The 18,832-nt window shown below is 46.7% G+C and overlaps 1 protein-coding gene across 4 annotated transcripts in view; it reads left to right on the forward strand.

Annotated features, from left to right (window-relative positions):
• ABL1 (ABL proto-oncogene 1, non-receptor tyrosine kinase) overlaps positions 1-18,832 on the forward strand; it is a 67,417-nt gene that overhangs the window by 24,370 nt on the left and 24,215 nt on the right. For 2 of the 4 annotated variants that reach the window (XM_087704941.1, XM_087704942.1), the window contains exon 1: positions 9,322-10,116. The exons of the other annotated variants lie outside the window; for them this stretch is intronic. In XM_087704941.1, coding sequence (XP_087561067.1) covers positions 10,032-10,116 — 85 coding nt within the window. In that variant the 5' untranslated portion in view covers positions 9,322-10,031. Of the gene's footprint in view, positions 1-9,321; positions 10,117-18,832 lie in introns of those variants that run through there. 4 annotated transcript variants of the gene reach the window in all.

An 18,832-nucleotide genomic window follows, 5' to 3' on the forward strand; every position in this document is an offset into this window, starting at 1 on the left:
TTGGTCTGCCTGCCTGCCTATTTAGATGACACCGTCTATCTATGTAGAAATCCTTCCTTCCTTCTGTCCATCCGTCCTTTCTCTTTTCCTTTCTCTTTTCCTTCCTTCCTCCTTCCCTTCCTTCCTTCTGTCAGGCCTGGTCATTAGGGATGTTACTTGGAACCCCGATTCCTTCCTTCCTTCCTTCCTTCCTTCCTTCCTTCCTTCCTTCCTTCCTTCCTTCCTTCCTTTCTCTTTTCCTTTCTCTTTTCCTCCCTCCCTCCCTCCCTCCCTCCCTCCCTCCCTCCCTTCCTTCCTTCTGTCAGGCCTGGTCATTAGGGATGTTACTTGGAACCCTGATTCATTCCTTCCTTCCTTCCTTCCTTCCTTCCTTCCTTCCTTCCTTCCTTCCTTCCTTCCTTCCTTCCTTTTTCAGCTTAATCGCAGCTATTTAGTGCTCTGTTCCTCCTCCTCCTCTCCCTTGGATGGTTGACTACAATTCAATAAAAACAAATGAAATATCAATATACAAACATATTAAAACGGCCCCTAATCAATTTAACGCTGCATAGCTTGTAACTATGGTAAGAATCCTTTTGGAGGGGAGGGAGGGTTTTTAAAAATTCAGAAGACAAAATATGTTTTTACCACCTGAATTTTATTTATTAAACATTTTAAAGCTGCTCAATAGTTGTAACTCTCTGGGTGGTACAATAAAACACACTAAAAATACCATTAAAATAGAAACACATACCGTAAAATGAAATAAAATGGAAACAGTCGACCAGCTAGACAGCAGCAAGATGTTCGTTCAATATTATTACGTTTTTATGTTTAAATATTTTATGAAAATATAACTCTGCATCTTCCTGGGGGTAGGTTATTTTGTAATTATTATGGCCATTATTTTTCCATTCCAACTCTTGTGCAGCTGATTTATTTATCCCTCAAGCCCTACCCAGCAGACCAGTAAAATCTACCGGAAGCCGAACTTCTCTACCATTTCTAATTTCACATTTCTTTTCCTTTTGTTCGTTGTTCTTTTGCTTTTGCAGAAGTTGTAAATATTTTGATCAAAAGCTTAAATTATTTCCCCAAATTCAAACCGAACGAGGCAGTGAAAGAGAGGTCATACGACCTTGGGACACAGCGATGGTGTCATAACCATGAACCAGTTTACCAAGGGTCTGGATTATTATTTTTTACTTTAACTTTATTGTTTTATCTTAGAGAATAAAACACAGGACAGTCAAACAAACCAACCACCAACATGAAACAAAACAGAAACGTACATTCAACCCTAACAGCAACAAGAAGTGTAGAAAAAAGCGAAGAAGGGAGTCAACTGAATTTAACATGTAGTCACCCTGGTGTTGAAAGAAAATAAAAGGCAAAACATTATCCTCCCCTTTTACATTATATCTATAGATCTCGAAACCCGAAGACCAACTGGCCAGCATGTGCATGCCTGTTTTTCAGCTGTTTTGGGCTGTTTTTCGGGGCCGTTTTCAGGGCAGTTTTCAGGCTCTTTTGGGGGGCAAAACCAGCCTGACAAACGGCCTGGAAATGGACCCAAAACAGCCTGGTTTTGGGCCATTTTTGGGCCATTTCCCAACGCTTTGGCCCCGCGAAGAAAACCAGATGAGCAGCTGGCGACGATGCGCCTGGCGTAGGTTCGCCATCCTGGGAATAGGCCACCTGGGAATAGGCCGGCCTGACTCTGCCCTGTGGCCTTCCCAGAGTTGTGGTCTTGTAGAGGCAAAATGTTCCCTCAACGTCTCCGTGAAGTTGCTGCTGAGAACCCCAAAGCTTCCTCTCCCCATCCTGGCTGGTTTCACTTAACGCGGCGTCGCCTTTCAACACGGTTACTGGGAAGCAACCTTAAGTAGGCCACACGTCTTCTGGGTGCCTTCCGTGTTTTGTCGCTGCTTAGGAAGAAAAGGGGACATGTGCGGTTGTGTGAGTGTGTGTTCCTTGTGGCATCTGAATTGGAAAAGCATTTGTCAAAGCTGCGGTGGGTTTGTTGCGTTTCCTGTTGTTGTGCTCTTTTAGCTATCCTCGTGATGCAGCTAGTCCTCAACTTGCACTCAGTGAAGCAGTTGTTAGCCACAATTTTAGGACCGTTTTTGTTTGGAGTTGTTAAGCGAATCACACGGTCATTCGCAAACTACCCGGAGTGCACAAGCCCTCAAAGCGGTTAGGCCGATGCTATGAGAGGCAGTGACGTCTTTCTCTGACAATTAATGAAGGAGGAATCCAGCCTAGAGTGAAGGAGAAATTTCCTGACCGTGAGAACAATGAACCAGTGGAACGGCTTGCCACAAGAAGTCGTGGGTGCCCAATACTGGAGGTTTTTAAAAAGAGACTGGACACTCACTTGTCAGAAATGGTTTAGGGCCTCCTGCTTGAGTAAGGGGTTGGACTAGGAGACCTCCAGGGTCCCTTCCGTTATTCCTTAGGTTTTCAAGGCCTGAGTACCCGTAATCTTCCCCTAATTTTTTTCCCTCCTTCCCTTCTGCTTCTTGCCAATTCTTGGAGCCCTTAGCTGGGCTCCTTCCCCTCCCACTGGAAGACATGGCTGGGCATTCAACACACAGCTGGGAAAACACAGCTGGCCCAAATGGTTTTTTCCTCTCCTCCCCTCCTCTGTTCTCCTCCCCTCCCCTCTTCTCCTCTCCTCTCCTTTCTCTTCTCTTCTCCTCCACACCTCCCCTCCTCTCCTCTCTTCTCTTCGGAGGCTCTCTCTACAAACTGCAACACACTGGATTTCGTAAACCGTAATAAGAGCAACCTCAGAGGAGAAGGCCTTGTGACTTCACGCCCAATCTTGTCGGCTGGCAACAGGATGCCCAAATTCCAGTCAAAAGATTTGAAAAGAGAAAAATAAATGGCAAGAAAAATACTTTTTTTCTAATGCCCAATCTCTGTTACTTTTTGGTTTGAAAGAATAGGGACTACGGTACAGGCAGTCCTCGGCTTACAACAGTTTGTTTAGTGACCATTCGAACTTGCAACGGCACCAAAGAAGGGACTTATGACCATGCCCCACACTTATAACCATTGCAAAGATTCGTGTGATCAAAATTTGGGCGCTTCTTCACTAGCTTCATAGCCTCTGTGATTCCCTTAACAACTGCAGGTCGAAAAAGGGGGGACAGCTGTCTCACTTAGCAACCAAAATGTTGGGCTCAGCTGTGGCCGCAAAATCAAGGGCTATGTGTTACAGGCAGACCTTGACTTACGACCACCATTCAGCTCAAAATTCCTCTGGTTAAGTGAGACGTTGTTTAAGCGAGCGTGGCACCGTTTTACGGCCTCGGTTGTTAAGTGTGTCACTGCAGTTGATAAGGTAGTCACCCGGTTGTTAAGTGAATCTGGCTTCCCCATTGACTTTGCTTGTTCGGAGATGGGGAAGGGGATCGCATGACCCCGGGACACTGTGGCCGTCATAAATGAGAGTCAGTTGCCAAGCGTCTGAATTTTGATTGTGTGACGCAACAAAGGTCATAACGATGAAAAATGGTCCCAAGTCCCTTTTTTCCAGCACCGTCGTAACTTTGAATGGTCACTAAATGAGCCATTGAAAGTCAAGGGCTGCCTGTATACCTTTTGGGCTGAAAAGGCACCGAAGTTTCCTTTTTGTTCTTTCCATTTTCTTTTAAGAAGCCTAGAAAGAGCTTTGGAAGAACCTTAGCTCCTCCTCCTTCAACTCCCATCCAGTTCTGCAATTCTCTTTTTCTTTCCTTTCCTCCCTTCGGATGCAACCTGATCCTCTTTCCTATGGAACCATTAACTCTTCCCTCTCCGCTGCGTTTGGAAAGAGTTTTGTATTTAACTGGTTTATTTCCTTTTATTTCAAGCATTCCCAGCGGCTCCTCAGATGCTCCAGGCCACATACTTGGTAATTTGGGTTAAAATAAATGCATGGAGACGATAAATTAAAAGCAAAGTCATATGTTTTAAATAGTTCGAATTCTCTCCCGTCTTCTGGGCGGCTGTGCTGTGTGCGTGTCTGAGAGAGTGTGGTGTATGTTATTTATTTTCTCTTATTCCAACAAAACTCATCTTCTCCTGTGGCATTAGGCTTTTTAGTCAGTGGAACATCTTGCCACCAGAAGTTGTGGGTGCTCCATCACTGGAGGCTTTCAAGAAGAGACTGGGCAGCCATTTATCTGAAATAGATAGTCCTTGACTTACAACAGTTTTTTTTAGTAACCGTTCAAAGTTAAAATGACACTAAAAAAAGTGGCTTATGATCATTTTCCACACTTAACGACCCTTGCATCATCCCCATGGTCACATGATCAAAATTCAGAGGCTTGTCAGCCAGTTTGTATTTAGACTGTTGTAGCGTCATGTAGTGGATAAAATTGACACACGACTGTCATAATGTACAATAGAAATTCCAGGTTCCGTTATGGTGGTACGTTTAGGTCAACCTGCATGCTGACATTTGGCGAGGTTTTTTTAGCGTTACTTGATCTGCATTGCACACCTCCAGAGCAACACTAGATGGTGTCAGAGAGCAAGAGAAAAACTCTAGATTTTGCTGCCATCTAATGGCGGTTCAGAGCATTGAATCCCATTCTAAAGTTAGATTTTATTCAGAGAGTAAAATAAGAGTTGCCATTTTTGCATCGATGCCGAGCTAAAGGTTGCAGCTTTCATTCTGGTGACCCAGCCTGAACCTGGAGTACAAAGCCATGGTCAAATCCTGGCTTAGTTCAAATCCTAGCCTAAAATAGGTATATAAGATTTAATGCTTCAGGAAAACCAACATAGATGTATTAGCATTGTCAGATTTCTTTGAGGGCTGTATGTTGTGTGAATCCAGCAACCATGTTATATTGAGCCGAGGTGTCACAATGGTTAGAGTACAGTACTGCAGGCTACTTCTGCTGCCTGCCGGCTACCTGCAAGTTGGCAGTTCGATTCTCACCAGGCTCCTGGTTGACTCAGCCTCCCATCCTTCCGAGGTGGGTAAAATGAGGAGCCAGATAGTTGGGGGCAATTGGCTGACTCTGTAAATTGCTTAGAGAGGGCTGTAAAAGTACTAGGCAGCGGTGCACAAGTCTTAAATGCTGCTATTTGGACTCATCTTTTCCTGCTTAAAAAGAGGTCCCCTCTCCTCTTCCAGATCGTTTCTCCCACCACACATAGTTTCCTTCCCCAAATACAACTGGTATTTATTTACTTGAGCGAGAGGCTTTTCAAATAACACCCCCACTCCAACAGCACGTTAAGATAGAAAACACACTTGCTGGTGGTGCCTTAATGAGATCATGATTGTCTCTGCAGTTGAAGGAAGGGTGTGCTGGCCGACATGCAGTTTTCTGCTGTGGGACCCTTGTCCTCTCAAAGATGAGGTTGTGTATGTCCCCCATGGCGCTGGTCATCTGCTAGATGTTGGAAGGGGTCCAGCAACCATCTGCTTCGCCTCTGTTGAGCTTGATGGAGCTTCCACTGATACACACACTCGCTCGCTCGTGTGCATATTCTCTTAGATCTAAGATGCCCTGGGGGGGGGGGGGTTGTTCTCCAGCCAGAAAGGGGGACAGATGGTCAAAATCTTAACCTTCTCACCTCCAAGAACTGAGGATATATCATTGTGCTAGCCCCAAACCTCGCAAGCTTTGGTGAGCCAAATGTTAATAGAGTAGAGTAGAATAGAATAGAATAGAATAGAATCTGGGTAGAATAGAATAGAATAAGGGATAGAATAGAATAAGGAGTAGAATAGAATTGAATAGAATAGAATACAAATAGAATGGAATGGAATAGAATATAATTCTTTATTGGCCAAGTGTGATTGGCCACAGAAGGAATTTTTCTTTGGTGCAGATACTCTCAGTGTACATAAAAATAAAATAGAATGCATTCATCCAGAATCATAAGATACAACACTTAGTGATAGTCATAGGTTACTAATAAGCAATCAAATTATACTAGGGAACAAATGAAACAATATAAAATTTAAAGATACAAGCAACATGGTTATATTTACAAGTGGAAAGAGACAGGTACTAGGAAAGAGTTAGGTACTAGGAAGGAAGAGAAGAATAACAGTAACACAGTCTTAGTAGATAATTTGACAGTGGTGAGGGAATTATTTGTTTAGCAGAGTGATGGCTTTTGGGGCGGGGGGAATTGTCCTTGTGTCTAGTTGTTCTGGTGTGCAGGGCCCTATAACGTCGTTTTGAGGGCAGGAGTTGAAACAATTCATGTCCAGGATGCGAGGGGTCTGTAGATATTTTCACCGCCCTCTTTTTGACTCGGGCCGTGTCTAGGTCCTCCATGGAAGGAAGGTTGGCAGCCATTGATTTTTCTGCAGTTCTGATTCTCCTCTGAAGTCCGTGTCTGCCTTGATGGGTTGCACAGCCCAACCAGACAGTTATGGAGGTGCAGATGACAATCTTTCCCCTGTAGAACACCATTCCCCCTTGAAGTCTCCTTAGAAATGGGAGAAGAACATGCAAGATTCTGGTCCTTTTGCCTACTTTTTTAAAACAAACAATTTAATCTGGTTGTTTCCGAAGACGTCCCCTCCACACTGTCGGCTCTGTACGTCTGCAGCTTATTCTCCACAGCATTTGAGGGCAGGGCAAGAAGTAACAGGTAGAAGCGCTTGAGAGGGAGAAGCCACCTAGAGCTAAGGAGACATTTCCTGACAATGGGAGCGATGAATCAGTGGGACGGAAGTTGCCTCCGGAAGTTGTGGGTGCTCCATCGCTGGAGGTTTTCAAGGAGAGGTTGGACAACCATTTGGACTGCGATAGTATAAGGCCTCCTGCCTTGAACAGCAGGTTAGACTAGAAGACCTCCGAGGTCCCTTCCAGCTTTATGTTTGATGTTTTAAAATGAGTTGAGGAAGGAGGTTGTTTTGGCTTCTGGGTGTGGCACTGTAACCCAGGGATACAAAATAGACGCCCCACCCTGGCTTAAGAAGAAAGACTTCCAGGTCAGGTGGTGAGGTCATGCCCTCCTCAAGGTTGGCACAGGGTCACCCGTGGGATTATTCCCCAGGGGAACAGGTTGTAAAACTGAGGCAGGATGGAAGGTGAATGTGTTTAGCCTTGGCATCCCAGGCCCTCCGGTGAATCTCTCTGTGTTTTCATTAAAAATCATGAAAGTCTCAATTGTCCCACCCATCCTAAACATTTCCATTTCGGTCACGAAGCTCTGGAAATATGTTTGAATTTCTACTCATCTCGGGGAGGGTGGAATGTGAGGAGGAGGAGGAGGAGGATGTGGGGGGAGAAAGAGAAGGGAGGAAGGCAAAGGAAAGAAGGAACAGGGGAAGGGGAGAAAGAGAGCGGGAGGGAGAAGTGGAAAGAAAAGGGAAAGGAGAAGGAAAGAAGGAGAAGAAGTGGAGAAGGAGAAAGAAAAGGGGAGAAGGAAAGGAGAAGAAGGGAAGGGAAAAAGGAGGAGGAGGGGGGCTGAGAAAGAGAAAGGGAGAAGGAGGAGGAGGAGGGGAAAAAAGTTGGGCTGGCGTTGAGAAAGGCTGTCCAAATATCTTTCTCTGACTCAGTCTTAGTCCTTTGGCTCCGAGTGCGTTAACCTTGTTGCTTGGCGATCTCGAGGGGTAGCGGGTGCGGGGTGGGTGGGTGGGTGGGGGTGCGGGCGGGTTTAGCAATCCCATTTAGTAATTCCACTGGAATTCTTTCTGGAATCCTGCAGCTGGGCGGCTGGAGACGGGCCTCCGGTTACAGAAAGCCCAAGAACCTTAAGGAGGGCTCTCGGTTGCTTCCAGGCCTTGCTCTCGTGACAAGCCCCTCCGAGCGCAGCCACACCCCAGTTTCCCAGAATTGTTTTCTCCCCGGGTTGGCGGCCCCAGAGACACCCCCCCCCCCGGTTACATAATCTTGGGTTCTCTCGTGGTTTGCTGTCACTCCCCCCTTCCCCCCCCCCGAGTCTTCATGCTCAACTCGGCTTATCAAGGCAAATGGATTAGGCCAGGGATGCAGAACATTGGCAGTGCCCAAACCAGAACGCACACGCATGCCCGTGTATGTGCCCATGCATGTGCACCGGAAACCCCGAAGATGTTTGGGGGACTGTTTTGGGGGCATTTTCAGGCCATTTTTTGTGTCGTTTTCAGTCTGTATTTTGCCCAAAAAATAACCTGGAAAACGGCCTGAAAATGACCCAAAATGGCCTGAAAATGGCCCCCCAAACAGACTGGAAACGGCCCTGAAAACAATAGCAGTAGACTTATATACCGCTTCATAGGCCTTTCAGGCCTCTCTAAGCGGTTTACAGAGAGTCAGCATATTGCCCCCAACAATCTGGGTCCTCATTTTACCCACCTCGGAAGGATGGAAGGCTGAGTCAACCCTGAGCCGGTGAGATTTGAACCGCTGACCTGCTGATCTAGCAGTAGCCTGCAGTGCTGCATTTAACCACTGCGCCACCTTGGCTCTTAAAACAGCCCGGAGAACGGCTTCCCTTTTGGCCATCACCAGAGTCCAGGCCTGGCCCATGTTCCTCCCCAACCTCCTCACTGTCCGAATCTGCTGCCAGCTCCCCTGGCCACTGACTGGCCACGACCTCCTATTCCGGACAAATGGTTGTCCAACCTCTTCTTCAAAACCAGGGACCATGGAGCACCCCAGTCTCCGAAGGCATCTCTTGGTTCCCTTGGTCCAGGATAGCTCTGCCTCGACCCACCTTACTTAGCATAGGGGAGGGAGGGAGGTGAAAGCCACCCAGGGCTCGCAAGGCGAGGTTAGGAGGCCTAAGATCAGAGGCTTAGGAACCAGGGACAGAACCCAGAGCAAACCAAACCATGGCTATCAGATAGCTGGATCGCTCTCTGAACAGGAATTCCTTCCGGCCATTGTGAGATGAAATAGCCGTCCTCTCTGCCAAGGGAGCCTTCCTTCCTGAATTCTCTGGAAAACAAGGGGAAAAATCAGACTTATACAGGTCGGTTGGGAAATGAGGAGTCCTGGTTGACAGCACCTAGTTGACAGCTGATCTTGAAGAGCCAAACAGGGTTTAATTTAGTTCATGATCAAATTGGAGGGGGGAGGGGCATTGTAGACTCTCAAAGAATTTCAGAAACTCTCCCTCCCTCTCTTTCTCTCCCCCTCTCCCTGTCTTTCTCTCTGTGTGTCTGTCTCTCTGTTTCTCTGTCTCTTTCCCCCTCTCTCTGTCTTTCTCTCTGTCTCTCTCTCCCCCTCTCTCCCTGTATTTCTATCTCTCTCTGTCTGTCTCTCTCCCCCTCACTCCCTGTATTTCTGTCTCTTTCTCCCTGTGTGTCTCTCTCTGTCTCTCTATCTCCCCCATCTCTCTGTCTCTCTCTCTCTGTCTTTCTCTCTATCTTTCTCTCTCTCTCTGTCTGTCTGTCTCTGTTTTCTCTCTGTCTGTCTCTCTGTCTGTCTCTCTCTCTCTCTCTCCCAAAGTTGCATGCTTGACTCTTTTGCTCTCAACAAAACCGGGACTCTCAGGAGTTAAGTATGTGCGGTGGGCGGTCCAGGCCTTCCTGATGTCAGGCCAAAGAATGAAGGAAGGCCTTTGTTGGCAATTCAAGCTTTGCAATCCAGGCGTCTGGCTGAGCGAGGAGCAGCAAACCAGCCCCTGCCCTCCCCTCCCCTCCCTCCCTGGACAGACGGACGGACGGACGGACGGAGGGGCGGGAAGACGGAGGAGGGATGGGGAAATTCAGGAGCCTTTGCTCCAAGTAACTTCGCTTTCGCTCTCCCTCCATTCCCCCTCCTCTTTTTTCCTCCCTTTTCTTTTTTTTAAAAAAGCCAACTTCTCTCTTTCTTTCCTGCCGGAGCCGCTTAAGGGAGCGTAGAAGAATGCGAAGCTCAGGACAAGCAGCTTCTAACTTTTGGGGAGAGGCGCGATGTGAAGGTGTCAAAAATGGATGGTCGGCGTTGAATTAACGTTTTCAGAAGGCTGGATTTATAGCGGAATTATTATTATTTTTGGTTAAAAAAAAGGGAGAGAGGAATTTTTGGGGGGTTTGAAGGTTGAGGGAGAAGAGGAAAATCTGGGGGGGGGGGGCCCTCCGTGGAGAGTATCGGCCGGAGGTGTTCCTCTAACCAATGAAAATGTTGGAGATTTGCCTGAAATTAGTCGGTTGCAAGTCGAAAAAGGGCCTATCTTCTTCCTCCAGCTGCTATTTGGAAGGTAAGTCCAGCACAGCTGCAGTGATTGAAAAGTAGATTTTGGCTTTGTTCCCCCTCAGTTCTGCTCTAGGCCTCTAGTGGGTCTCCTTGTCTGGAGGAGGAGACCTTCTAGAAAGGGGCTCTGTGGGGCACCTGGAGAAGAATGGCCCCTTTTGTGGGGGGGGGGATGAATGAGGAACTTTTGAAGTCCTTGTCCCAAAGTTCCTTCTCTGTTTCCCTCCCTCCCTCTTTCCTTCCTTCCCTCCTCCCACCTTCCTTTCTTTCCTCCCTCCCTCCTTCCTTCCTTCCCTCCTCCCTCCCTCCTTCCTTTCTTTCCTCCCTCCTTCCTTCCTTCCCTCCTCCCTCCTTTCTTTCCTCCCTCCCTCCTTCCTTTCTTTCTTCCTTCCTCCTTCCTTTCTTTCTTCCTTCCTTCCCTCCCTCTTTCCCTCCTTCCCTCCCTACTTCCTTCCTTCCTTTTTTTCTTATCTTTTCCAGGAGACAGCAGGGGAATGAAATAAGCAGTGGATCTTGGCTGCTTCAGTTTCCCCTTTCCCACCTCATGCCATGCTCAAGTGAGAAAGGATAGTGTGCTTCTTCATCTCCATCTCTTCCTTTTCTCTCCTCCTCTTACTTTCTTCCCCATCCCCTTCAACTCTCCTCCTCCTCTTTTCTTTCTTTCTTTCTTTCTTTCTTTCTTTCTTTCTTTCTTTCTTTTCTTATCTTTTCCAGGAGAAAGCAGGGAAATGGAATAAACAATGGGTCTTGGCTGCCTCAGTTCCCCTTGGCCCAACTCATGCCATGCTCAAGTGAGAAAGGATAGTGTGCTTCCCCATCTCCATCTCTTCCTCTTTGTCTTTCTCTTCCTTTCCTCCTCTCGCTTGCCTTCCCCTTTAACCTTTCCCCTCTTCCTCCTCCTCTTCCCCCCCTTCTCCCCCTCTCCTTCTTCTTCTCCCTCTCCTCCTCCCCCCCCCTCCAACATGGGACAAAGGTACTGGCCAAACAGGTGATTTTTTTTATTACTGTAACTTCTAGGCCACAAAAAAAGTTCTGCCTCTTTCCTCTTCCATGGTTGAGGCAGGTTTGTGAGAAAAAAAGGCCCAGACAGCCGGCCTTTGGCTATCTAATGCCCTGCTCCAGTTTGGTGGATAAAAAAGAAGAAGATAAAATCACTTGGACTTTCCAAGAAGAACACTTAACCAAATCTAAGGAAGGCCAAAAAAAGGGGGGGGGGAGTTGTGGGAGGGGGCAATGCGTTAGTGACAAAAGTTGCTTTTAGCTTCATATATTTCCCTGCTAAATTTAATGTTCCCTTCGGATTTCCATCTTTGCGAATTCTTCGGGATTTGGGATTTAGGGGAGTGGATTTCCAATCCACGTTGAGAGCGAGGAAAACATTTGTTGCCCCTCCCTTCAACCAGGAAAAGGATTAATCATATTAATTATGGCATTTCTGGGGAATGTTGGCCATTAGATGTTCGCTGTAGCTCAGCGCATACTTTCCACTCGGGACATGGTGAAGTCCCTTCCTCGCATCGTCGCTCTGCTGCGTTTCTGCAATGGGCAGCCGTCTCTATTTTCCAAATTTGAAGAGCAATTTCTCCCCCCCTCCTCTTTCCCATGGCATTGTACTTAATAACTTTTGTTTTTCCAGGATTTCAATGGTGGATTAGTCAGGATGCCACTCAAAGGCAAACATCAGGCGGGCCAAGAATTTTTTCTCTCTCTCCAAAACTGCTGTCAGTTTTGAAAGCAGAAACAAGGGCACGTCATTTTCCTCCAGCCAGTCAGCGCTGCGGGTTGCTTGAGTGTCAAAAGATGGCATATATATATATATATATATATATATATATATATATATATATATATATATATATATATATATATATATATATATATATATATATATATATATATATATATATATATATCAGCACAAACACAACACACACACACACACACACACACACACACACACACACACACACACATATATATATATATATATATACTCAAAAGTTTGAAAAAGTGGATTCAAAGCATATATATTTATCCTTTGTCCAGGATATTTGTCCAGAATGGTTTATAAATGATCCTGAATCAAAATCAAGCATTTTCGTGGTCATTTGGGGGACTCTGTCTGTTGGAGAACTCAAAGCAAAGGTTCCCCTTGCACATACGTGCTCATCTCCCTTTCAAAGCAGAAGAGCCAGCGCTGTCCGGAGACATCTCCGTGGTCATGTGCCCAGCATGACTCAATGCCAAAGGCGCACGGAAGGCTGTTCCCTTCCCACCAAAGCAGGTCCCTATTTTTCTACCTGCATTTTTTACGTGCTTTCGGACTGCTAGGTTGGCAGAAGCTGGGACAAGTCATGAGAGCTCCCTCCGTTACGCGGCACGAGGGATTTGAACCACCGACCTTTCTGATCGACAAGCTCAGCATCTTAGCCACTGAGCCACCACTTCCCTTTTAGGTTACTGATAGAAGAGACTATTGGTAGCTCAGGGTTGAAGTGTGGTGCTCTCTGAGCTTGGTGGTTTTCTTTGCAGACATTTCATGACCCAACTAGGTAGCATCATCAGTGTTAGAAGGGAGTGGGATTTGTGGAAAGGAGGAGGAGGAAGTGGAGGAGGAGCACAAGGACAACTGTGGGGTCCTTGGTGTTATGTGGGTGGTTTTCCTGTAGATATTTCATGACCCAACTAGGGAACAACATCAGTGCTAGAGGGGAGTGGTTCGTGTGGAGAGGAGGAGGAGGAGGAGTACTGTGGGGTCCTTGGTGGTCTCTGAGCTGGCTGGTTTCCTTGCAGACATTTTATGACCCGACTAGGTAACGTCATCAGTGCCAGAAGGGAGCTATTTAATATAGGATTAGGATAAATAAAGACCAGAGCAACGCCAGGTTATCAGCTAGTCAGTTATAAAAACATTGAAGGGCGAAGAGGCTGAATGGCCCACCGAGTAGAACCTTAGTAGCTGATTTGATGAGAAGGTCCCTGGTTTGCAGATCAAACTGCCAGAGGAGGAAGGGACTGTAGAACAACAACGCCGGGGAGAAATTCAGAGCGGGGCTTCTCCATCTTAGCCTCTGGACCACCTATGGATTTCAACTCCCAGAATTCCCCAGCCGGCCGTGTCGAAGCCCACGCATCCTTCCGAGCTGCCAAGGTTGAGAAAACCTCGCTCGAGAGTCCTTTGTTGGTTTTGGAAGCCGGGAATGATGGTCTGGAGGACGCAGAGGAATTCTGGTTTGTTTATCCAGGGCCAGGCGCTGGGTTTCCATCACTGTAAAAGCAGGAAATTCGAACTTCCAGTTGAGAGGCTGTTGTGGTTAGGGATTGCCAGAAAGGGTTTAGTCCGATGAAGAGGGATCACGTTTCCTCTTTTGGATTTGGGGTTTGATAGCCTTGGACCTTATTTATTATTTATTTATTTTATTAAGTTTGTCAAATGTATTAGATGACAGGTATAAGTATAGACATGGACATGAATACAGGAAATGGATATGAATAAATGGGGACAGTAGGACAGGGACGGAAGGCACGCTGTGCACCCTCCCCCCTTTAAAGACCTCTTACGAATGGGGTGAGGTCCACGCTAGACAGTCTTAGGGGAAAGTTATGGGGGTTTGAGGGCGTAACAACGGAGTCAGGTAGAGCATTCCAGGCAATGACCATTCTGTGGCTGAAGCCGTATTTTCTGCAATCGAGTTTGGAGTGGTTAACCTTGAGTTTGTATCTTTCGTTTGTGTGTTATTGAGGTTGAAGCTGAAGTAGTTGTTGACAGGTAGGATGTTGTAGCAGACAGTTTTGTATGCTACGCTTAGGGCAGACCAAGGTAGCATAGTTCCAGGTTGTCCATGCCCAAAATTTTGAGCCCGAGGAATGGAGGACTCTTCTCGTGAAATACCTCTGGACTCGCTCAGTCGTATTAATGTCCGAAATACAGTGTGGATTCCAGGCAGGGGAGCTGTATTCAAGAATTGGTCTGGCAAAGGTGTTATATGCCATAGTTATCAATGTTACCGGAGAAGAAACAGAATGAGGGTAACAACTGTTAATGCCTTTTTGGCAATGCTCTTGCATTGAGCTCTGGGTCCTCCTAGGCCCTTAAGAGAGTGAGGGCCGTCTACGACGTCTTAACTCCCTTCAACAGGCTTCTTGGCTGGCAGTTCGTACGGATCTCCCGAAGGAACTAAACGCAGGTGATTTTCCACTCATGAAGCCTGCTGAGTAGCTCATTTGTGATTCCATGTGAAGCCTTTGGACTGTTGTCATCTCCCGTAGCATCCATCATCTCCTGATCGTTTGAAAGCCTCCACATCTCCTTCACTTTCGTGCACCAGCACAACTTTCAACCTCTGCTCTTTTTGCTGGTATCTGTCCTTTTGCCACACTTGGAATATACTGTGTCCAATCCTGGTCTCATCCCCATGATATAAACAAGAGGTTGAGACCCTAGAAAAAGAGTAGAGAAGGGAAACAAAGATGATTAGGGGGTCTGGAGCTAAACAGGATGAACGATTGAGGGAAACTAGGTGTGTTTAGTCTAAAGAAGAGAAGGACTAAGGATGACATGATAGCAGCCTCCCAATATTTGAGGAGCTGCCCCAAAGAAGAAGGGGGTCAACCTATTCTCCAGAGCATCTGAAGGCAGGAGAAGAAACAATGGACGGAAACCAATCCAGGAGAGAAGTAATAGCAATAGCAGTTAGACTTATATACCACTTCACAGGGCTTGTACAGCCCCCTCTAAGCGGTTTTACAGAGTCAGCATATCGCCCCACAGTCTGGGTCCTCATTTCACCCACCTCGGAAGGATGGAAGGCTGAGTTCACCTTGAGCCGGTGAGATTAGAACCGCTGAACTGCAGATAACAGTCAGCTGAAGTGGCCTGCAGTACTGCACCCTAACCACTGCGCCACCTCGGCAACCTAGAACTAAGGAGGAATTTCCTGACAATGAGAACAATTAATCAGTAGAAGGGCTTCCCTCCAGAAGTTATGGATGCTCCATCACTGGAGGCCTTTAAGAAGAGATTGGACAACCGTTGGTCCAGAATGGTATAAGGTCCTACTGCCTGAGTAGAGGGCTGGACCTGAAGACCTCCAGGTTTCCTTCAAACTCTCTGTATTCCGCATCTCAACACAGTCAACAAAAGGGAATCTCTCAATCTGTCCAAAGTTCATTCTACTGCTGAAGAACACTCATTTTGACACTTACGAATCTGCCAAAATCTTGTAATTGAAGATCGTGTTTCCATGTCCTGAACTCCGAGAGGGTGGAGACCACACAGTACCATTTCCACTTGTCCCTCTTTACGTATCTGAAGGGTGTTATCCTTTCTCCACCCATGCTCCGTTTCCAGGCCTCCCTTCATCCCAGCTGGTCTGCCCTCCCTTGACACTTTCTCAGCTCCTCTCAATCTTTCTCCAAAGATGGAGCTCAGAAATGGACAGGCTACAAATTTCTGGATCTGCCCAGGGTTTAGAATAGAACAACAGAGTTGGAAGGGACCTTGGAGGTCCAGTGTTGGGGCATTTACAACTTCTGGGGGCAACTTCTGTTCCACTGATTGTTCTCACTGTCAGGAAATTTCTCCTTAGTTCTAAGTTGCTTCTCTCCTTGGTTAGTTTCCACCCATTGCTCCTTGTCCTGCCCTCAGGTGCTTTGGAGAATAGCTTGACTCCCTCTTCTTTGGGGCAACCCCTGAGATATTGGAAGACTGCACTGTTTTCCTTCTCTCCCTCACTCCAGCATCCATCCATCCATCCATCCATCCTTCCTTCCTTCCTTCCTCCCTCCCTCCCTCCCTCCCCCTCCCTCCATTCAGCATCCTTCCTTTCTTTCTCCCTCCCTCCCTCCCTCCATTCGCGTCCTTCCTTCCTTGACTTCAGTATCTCTCCCTCCCTCCCTCTGCTTACCAATTCTGGTAGTTGTGTTCTCATAAAATTGGCCGTGTATGTGTGCTAAATTGGAGAAAGCTGTTGGACACAACCACCCCCGGGACCTGCAGTCTTTTCAGAGAAGACTTAAAAGGCCAAAATCTGAGATCATCCGCCAACCTCTTCTGGTTTCTGTAATCTCACCTTCAAGATCTCACAGGAGATTGCTGGAGTTTCTCACAACTGCCACGTTCTCACTGGTTTTCGGGGAAGGGGGGGGGAATGACAAAGGAAGGGCTGAACTGTGACAACTTGGTGAGAGTGTGGCTATTTCTTTTTCTTTTTCTTTAATTAAAATCCATAGCTTTCAGATCTCTTCTAGGAACACTGAAACCCCCTGTCTCATATTTCTCCAAGAGAGTCCCAGTTCCTGCCCTGATATGTTCTTTATGGAGATGTGATATCTTAGAATAACAGAGTTGGAAGGGACTTTGAAGGTCTTCTAGTCCAGCCCCCTGCTTAGGCAGGAAACCTTACACCACTTCAGACAAATGGCTATCCAACCTCTTCTTAAAAACTTCCAGTGTTGGAGCATTCACAACTTCTAGAGGAAAGTGTTTCCACTGATTCATTTTTCTCGCTGTCAGGAAGTTTCTCCTTAGTTCTAAGTTGCTTCTCTCCTTGATTAGTTTCCACCCATTGCTCCTTGTCCTGCCCTCAGGTGCTTTGGGGAATAGCTTGACTCCCTCTTCTGTTGTTAAATGAATCGCTGCAATTGTAAAGGTCGCAAAAGGGGAATCGTGATTCCGGGACACTACGACTGTCATAAAAACGAGTCGGTTGCCAAGCATCTAAATTTTGATCAGCGTCACCAGGAGGATACTGCAACAGTCATAAGTGTGGAAAAAAAGGTCCCTTTTTTAGTGCCGTGGTAACGTCAAACGGTCACTTGTATATAGGTTTCAGAATAGAGTTGGAAGGGGCCTTGGAGGTCTTCTAGTCCAACCCCCTGCTGAAGCAGGAGACCCTATCACCATTCCAGACAAGTGGCTGTTCAGTCCCTTCTTACTAAACAAAGGATGGTAGTTCTAATTCAAGAAATATCTGTAATGTTCTGGTCCTCTAAATGTTTCCAGATCTGCCCTCTGCCAGATGGTGTTTCTCCATTCACACTGGCAATCTCCCTCTCCCTCTTCCCCCCTCCCCTCCCCCTCCCCCCCTCTCTCTCTCACACACACACCTAACAACCTGCTTAGTTATTCCTTAAACTTATATATGAAGAACGGGTGCAGGAACTGAATATCTCTAATTTAATGAAAAGAAGGACCAGGGAAGACATGATAGCAGTCTTCCAATATCTCAGGGGTTGCCACAAAGAAGAGGGAGTCAAACTATTCTCCAAGGCACCCGAGGGCAGGACAAGGAGCAATGAGTGGAAACAAATCAAGGAGAGAAGCAACTTAGAACTAAGGAGAAATTTCCTGACAGAATAGCAATAGCAGTTAGACTTATATACTGCTTCCTAGGGCTTTCAGCCCTCTCTAAGCAGTTTACAGAGTCAGCATATCACCCCCAACAACAATCCGAGTGCTCATTTCACCCACCTCAGAAGGATGGAAGGCTGAGTCAACCTTGAGCCGGTGAGATTAGAACCGCTGAACTGCAGATAACAGTCAGCTGAAGTGGCCTGCAGTACTGCACCCTAACCACTGCGCCACCTCGGCTCTTAGAACAATTAATCAGTGCAACAACTTGTCTCTAGAAGTTGTTAATGCTCTAACACTGGAAGTCTTTAAGAAGATGTTGCATAGCCATTTGTCTGAAATGGCGTAGGGTTTCCTGCCTGAGCAGGGGGTTGGACTAGAAGACCTCCAAGGTCCCTTCCAACTCTGTTATTCTGTATTCTATATTTCTTGCTCTTTTTGCTTATTTCATGCCGGGCTTCCTAAAACCAACTCCCAGCGACAAATTTTTTCTTCGAACTGCTTTTGAGTTAAAGTCTTGGGTGAACCAATTTTCCTTTCTCTTTTTCTTCTTTTTAAAAGAAGACTTGGCTTAGCTCCAAAGATACCAATCCAGGGCACTTAACCAAGCTCCCCTTTTTGTGGTTTCCAGCCATCTTGGTTTGTATCCTCTTTTCCACTCGATTCCACCTGGTAAATATTATCTCAAGTGGCCGGAAGAAAGAAAAAAGGTTTTGGCAGCTCAGCCTGGCCGGGTTTGCAAAGCCGCCCCTCACCTCTCCCCTCTGGCTTGCAATACGAAGACCCCTCCCCATGCAGGAAAATGTCCCAACAGTCTCTGCTAAACCGCTGGAAAAAGGAACCAGGTGGAAATACCCCAAAGAAAAGAGCAGCCAGCTTGCTTCTTTTTTTTTGCGGGGGGGGGGCGGGGGGGAACGACATAACTGAAAATGTGGCTTTTGAAGGAGAAATTACCCCTGTGAAGTTGAAATCCCCACGTAAAGATCAAGGGGAAAGAAAAGAGAAAAGAAAAAGAAGATAAAGAAGGAAAAAAACCAAAGAGAAATAAAAGATGAGCAGCAATTCATTTAACAACGGTGGCAAGGAAGGTCGTAAGACAGGGCAAAGCTCACTTCACAGCTGTCTGCCTTAGCGACGTCATTGTGCTAAGGCTCCATGGTGGTCGTAAGTGGAGAACCAACTGCAGTGGGAATCGTAGCCCAGGGTCTCTAAGGGGGGGTGGATCAAAGGCCTCTTGTTTTGCAAACAGTGGGAAACAATTTGCACTCCCCAGCGGTGATTCCCGGTTTATAAACATGGATCTCGCAGGGCCAGAGAAGCCGGGCTCTTTGTTGAACAAATGCTTAAGTTCCTGTCTTACAAGAGTTTCCCT

The sequence above is a fragment of the Thamnophis sirtalis genome, unplaced genomic scaffold (genome assembly GCF_051295495.1).
Source record: "Thamnophis sirtalis isolate CommonGarterSnake01/CBP01778 unplaced genomic scaffold, rThaSir2_p1.2 scaffold_2, whole genome shotgun sequence".
NCBI classification, from domain to species: domain Eukaryota; kingdom Metazoa; phylum Chordata; class Lepidosauria; order Squamata; family Natricidae; genus Thamnophis; species Thamnophis sirtalis.